The sequence below is a fragment of the Cebus imitator genome, unplaced genomic scaffold (assembly GCF_001604975.1).
Source record: "Cebus imitator isolate Cc_AM_T3 unplaced genomic scaffold, Cebus_imitator-1.0 Scaffold377, whole genome shotgun sequence".
Lineage (NCBI taxonomy): Eukaryota > Metazoa > Chordata > Mammalia > Primates > Cebidae > Cebus > Cebus imitator.
In genome coordinates, this window is record NW_016107692.1 from 2,086,314 (window position 1) to 2,092,313 (window position 6,000).

The 6,000-nt window shown below is 36.1% G+C and overlaps 1 protein-coding gene across 3 annotated transcripts in view; it reads left to right on the top strand.

The window, feature by feature from the left end:
* The window catches only part of ADGRB3 (adhesion G protein-coupled receptor B3), a 756,499-nt gene extending 751,818 nt beyond the window's left edge, over positions 1 to 4,681 (top strand). For 2 of the 3 annotated variants that reach the window (XM_017507539.2, XM_017507537.2), the window contains one exon: positions 3,874 to 4,681. In XM_017507539.2, coding sequence (XP_017363028.1) covers positions 3,874 to 4,062 — 189 coding nt within the window. In that variant the 3' untranslated portion in view covers positions 4,063 to 4,681. The remainder of the gene's footprint in view (positions 1 to 3,873) is intronic. The other variant, XM_017507538.2, reaches the window with a different exon arrangement.
* Positions 4,682 to 6,000: the final 1,319 nt, after the last annotated feature.

Below are 6,000 nucleotides of genomic sequence, written 5' to 3' on the forward strand. Positions count from 1 at the left end.
TAATAACGAGCATGAGTGAGTTCATTATCCTTAATTTAGTCACATAATTTGTAGTGGCACATTATTAATAAAAAATTACATAATTCGGTGGAGAAAGACTTTTTTAAAATCTCAAATAAAGGGGTTTTTCTTTCTTTTTCTGGGCTGCTAACTCACAGCACCTGCCTAGCACTGCAAATGATGGTAATTATGTAGAATAATAGAATTTAGGAAATCAAAGGGAAACCAAAAAAAAACCATTTAGTCGATTCCTTGCTTCCAGGCAGGAAAACATTTAAATCACACTAAAAAAGAGAAGGCACTGATATCCAGAGAAGAAATTATTTTACTTTGTGTGTGTCTTACAAACCATTCAGTAGAGATCTCTTCCCCCCAAGTAGCTTTTGCAAATCTTACTCTTTTAAATAAGCACACTCTTTTGCTTTATATCCAAATATTGGCAGGTTGGAAGAAGGAGGGAATGAAAGAACAGAGAGAGGAAAGAAGAAAAAAAAGAAAGGAGAAAAAAGAAAAGGATAGATGAATGAAGGGAGGGAAGGACTTATCCGCAAGTGGACAGCTAGCATGCTCCTAGATCCATGAACTATGGGAAATGCTTAGGCAGCCCTGCCATATTTTTGGGTGGCTCTGAACTCTGTTTACCTAACATTCTATTTCTACTGATGCAGCTTAAGACCAAATTAGCACTTTGGGAAGCTTCATGCACATTGGCTTATATGGAATTTATAATTTTTGAGCCTTTAACAAATATGCATCTGTTTAACTACAGCTTCTTATTCTGTATTCAAGTGCAAAACATAAATAAACAAACAAAAAACAGCTGCATAAATTCAGGGACTTATGCTAACTTTGAAATTTTTATCCTAAGATTCATACCTCCTTTGAAGCTTTTCCTTGCACCTACAGCTCTCACCACCAAATTCAGTGATCCCTTTGGACAGCTCCACAGTTTATCCTTTACTTGGACCATCGACAATATTACGCTTTTCCAAATATGAGAGTCTATCATATGTGCCTTTCTTATCACGCCCAACACATAGGAGAATGAGTCGCTCATAGGTACCATGCACGGACCACCAGGTCCCTACCTGCTCCCTGCAGATCTTGTTCCCACTCGGACTGCTGGGCGCCCTAGTTTTTTACCACCTAAAGGGCATCCACACATTTGTGAACAATGATGAGAACACCAGTTGAGCTGGGAGTGGCTTGAGATGCTAAAGATTAGCAGCAAGCCAGCCTCATGAATTAATGTATTACCCACTAATAGAACCTCTCAGGAATTCAATAGGTGGTGACAGTAATACCATTTGAATTTAGAATATAGATTTCCTGACAAAGTTTAAAATTGGCCATTTGAGTTCACCTATCCACAATGGTTAATCTTTGAAATGATGTCTGTTCCAAACAAAATGGAGCCCCTAGATATTCCAAGCAAATGGACTAATGCTTTACATACTCTGAATTCTTTCAGAATTGAACTACTTGGACTTTCTGTTGAACTAAGGATTTCCAGAAAGTTCCTTTAGACACAACCCTCGTCTATGATAAATGAGTCCACAACGGATCTGATTGAGCAGAATTTGAACCAGCGAGCCTTTCAGTTGATTCAGATGATTCAGTTGATTTAGGTCACCATAGTGCCCCTAAACGTTTGATATCCCCCTATTGCCTATAAAATAGATTCCAAATTTAGTAGCCAGGCATTCAGAATCCCTTATGATCTGGCTTCCACTTCACCTTCTTTTCTGCCATTCTTTTTTATGCCAACTAAAATAAATAGGTCACTGTTCTCATGTTTTTCCCGTCTCCATGCTCTCTGGATTTTTACTTCCCAGTGTGCCGTTCAGCCACCAGACCTCCAACTACACCTATGTGTTCATGCCCAAGCCCATCTATTCTGGCCCTAATGTCACTTTTCTCAGGAAGTTTTATGTGTTCCCCATAAAAAAAAGCCATCTCTCCACCCTTCTCTGAATTCCCATAGCACTTTTCCTGGATGATAGATACACATATTAACATGTTTTAACCTCAATTTAACTATAAACTATTCTGCAGTAAGTATGACTACCATATAGTGAGTGTTTATTAAATTCTCCAGGCATTACTCTGGGTTACCATACTTTTTTTTATTTTTGCAACACCATAAGGTAGGAATTGATCTACACATTCTGCCAATTCCTTGGCCCACAGTACAAAGCATATCTCTGTTTTGCAGATATTCAGGTTGAGGTCCAGAAAAATGAAATCAGTTGTTCAAAATCACATTTATCTGAAGTGAAGGAACTAGAATTTGGACCTGCATGTATCAGACTTTAAAACTTGAGCTTTCTAGTGGGCTATACTGATAATGCCTTTATCCTCCCTGGTAGCTAAAATGGTGTCTGGCATAGAGCAGCTGATAAATTATTGATTGAAGGGAAGCAGAGAGAAGGAAGGAAGGATAAGGTAGAGGGAGAACTACAAGGCTATATTTCATGAGATTTTGGAATATTCCACTAAAGCAGAATTAATTAATTCCCTGCACACATCCTAAAAATTAACCTTTCATTAAATGTTTACTATTAACCTTTCTTCCCCATATATTCTCAGGAGTAAGGTTAATCAGTGCTGAAAACATCTAATGCATTAAACATTTTATTAATTTCCAGTTATAATAAGTGTGTTTGTTGTGGTTTTGCTTTTTGGTTTTGGTTTCTTTTTTTATGTTGCCCAGGCTGGTCTCAAACTCCTGGGCTTAAGTAATCCTCCTACCTCAGCCTCCGGGGTAGCTAGGATTACAGGCACACACCACTGCACCTGACTTAGGTATGGTAAGTATTTCGACAGACTGTCTCTCTTTCTTATCCATAGTTTGAGATGTTGTTTAATATATATGAGTGGAATTCAGATAGTAATTCAAGTACCTATTTTATGTTCACTTGGTAATTGATTATAATCAGTTAAAGGCCAGATTTATGGAGTAGGGAAGGCGACACTCAACAACTATAATATTCTCAAGAAACATGACATTCCATAATGAAAAATAAAAGGAAATTGGAATATTAGCCTTCTAAGATTATTTTAATAATTCTGAAAAATAGAAATCAAGAGCTAATAGAAATTAAAAGTCAGTGATTTTGAGGATGGAAGTATCTTTCAAACTTGATATAATTTATTGAGATACAATTAAAAGTAAAAAAACATTTAGAGAAAGTTAAATTTTTTCATAATAATAATTAATTTTAGTGAATCTCTGTATCCCACAGCAAAAAAAAACCCACAAAACAAGGCAATATAGAAGCATTCAAATATTCTAAAATGTTAATTTCTTGAGAAAAACTAGCCATAGTGATCTAAATTTTTAATGAAATATTGCTAGCTTCAGTAACTTTTTATTATTAAATAATATGCCCCATAAAACATTCTCAAATTTGTTAATATCACCAAAATTTCTGTCACAATACTTATACTTTCTCTAACTTAGAGAAGGTATTCATCAGTTTGTTCAATGAAATAAAACTAAAATCAAAACTATTTCCCACATTTGGCCATTTTTTCAAGTCATCTCTGCATGATAGAAACTGGATTAAGATTACACACATGTGGACAGCACAGTGGCTCAGGCCTATAATCCCAGCACTTTGGGAGGCCCAGGCGGGCGGATCATGAGATCGGAAGATGGAGGCCAACATGGTGAAATCCTGTCTCTACTCAGTACAAAATTAGCCTGTAATCCCAGCTACTTGGGAGGCTAAGCGAGGAGAATTGCTTGAACCTGGGAGGCAGAGATTGCAGTGAGCCAGATTGCACCACTACACTCTCTTCCCAGAAACTTTAACTAGCGGTGATCCTGGTCATCACATAAATGACTCTCTTTCCCTCTCTTCTCAACAGGAAAACCCAGCACCAAACAAGAATCCATGGGACACTTTCAAAAACCCCAGTGAATACCCGCATTACACCACAATCAATGTCTTAGACACAGAGGCAAAGGATGCTTTGGAACTGAGGCCAGCAGAGTGGGAGAAGTGTCTGAATTTGCCTCTGGATGTGCAAGAGGGTGACTTTCAAACAGAAGTTTAACAATCAAAATGGACTGAGTTGGAGACAAAACATTTATTGCACTGACACTTAAGACTTGGGAAGCCTGACATTTCTATCTGGACAGTGTGACTATCTTATGTCAGGACCTTCATGTGCCAAACGTCAGTGGTGTTTTCATATGGTAACTTCTCACTAGTCAGGCTAGTGGAGAGATGACCAGGTGTACAGTTCTGACCATCCTGTGTTGTAAGTACCTGTGGAATGGATTTGTAAGGTAATCTTTATAGATAAACCTCAAGCAACGATTCATGTTGTAACCGCTTCATATGGTTTAGTTTTCAAAAAACTTCACCATGAAGCACAATGTATATATTTATGCAGTTTTTAAAGTTTATAACAGTCTGTTTGGCCATTACTACACTTTTTACTTTATAATATAAAAGCAAAGTTTTTGTCATTAAATGAATGTTTGTTGAGCTACATTCTTCATTGCTTTAAATGCAATAAAGTAATAATCTCACTTTTATATGAATAATATATTTCACATCTTTATTATTGCAGTTTTCTCTAGAAAGCTCTGAGAAGCTTTCTCTGCTGCAGCTGTGTATAAAATATTTAAAATGTTGTATGGTGTAAATAAACTTTTGTCTACATATCAGTTTTTTAGTGCATTTTATTTGGGATTTGTTGAACAAAAATTTACATATTTATAAAGTTTTTTTTTTCAATACGGATACTAAAAATGTATTCATGGTTTTAATAGCATACCGTTATTACTCCTTTGAGGCTAATGATTTCTCAAATGTAATAATAGGTTTGTATAGTACTTCTGTATTTTCTACTCAAACATTCTTTGGAACAATGTACCATGTAAATGGGGCTTGTCAGAAATCTGCTGCCATCATACTCTTACATAAATATTATGCTTTTTTCTATCTTGTGACAAAAAGATAACTAGTAGAAAACAGTAAGTTTCCATACAGAAAATAATACAGGGAAAAATGTTAATTTTAAGTCATGAAGTTCACTGCATGTTCCACAAAGGAAACTACTCCTACTACAGTTCATCGCATACAAAAATAACTTATTCAGGACCTTAAAAATTTTTATCTGTATAGTCTCTAGCAGAAGGAAAACGGGATGGATATATTTGGTTGAATGATTTGTCTCTGGTTTGAAAGTGGAAGCCTGAGGTGAGCCAAATGCACAAACAGTCCCTAGTGTCCTCTTGTGTTAAAGCCACACTGGTAACTTATCTCACTCCCTCAGATACATTAAAGGAGATGCCACAGGATGGATTTTAGCAGCTTCTTGGTCATTTCAGTGATTCGAGATGTTTTTTAGTCTGAGGCAAGTAAAGGCAGTAGAGAGGAGACTGGGGTCTTCAAAGTTCCTAAAATGTTTATTTAGATTAGCTTGTGGTTAAACCTGAGCTGTGTGGTCTTCTGTGGTCTGCCCAAAATTCAAGTGAATCAGTTCCTGCTCTTTACGACCTTGGGGATCCGGCAGTCAGGCCATGAGGCAGAGACTACGGTGCTTCAACATTCAGTGCGCCTCTAAGCTAGAGCCTTAAAAATCCACGCAGCTCAGGCTGAACTCCTGTCAGATACTTATAATGTTCTCAATGTCAAGATGTTAAAAATATATTTTTAATCAGATTTTAAAAATAAAAGCAACATTGTTATGCAAAAACGTATAACTAAGGACTGATTTTTCAATAAAATAAATTTTACGCTAATTATAATCTAATTGTATAGCCTATTGAATTTATAAGATCATTTTTTGGTGATAGGAATAATATTTGGTAAATTTCTCCCTCTCACTCATTCTCTCTTTCTCTCTCTACATATATACATACACATGTGTGTATGTGTATGTATATGTGTACATATCTCTATATATGTGTGTATCCATTTACATATATAGATATATATATAAATCCGCAATGCTCAGTTTCATCTCCATTACCTATAACTG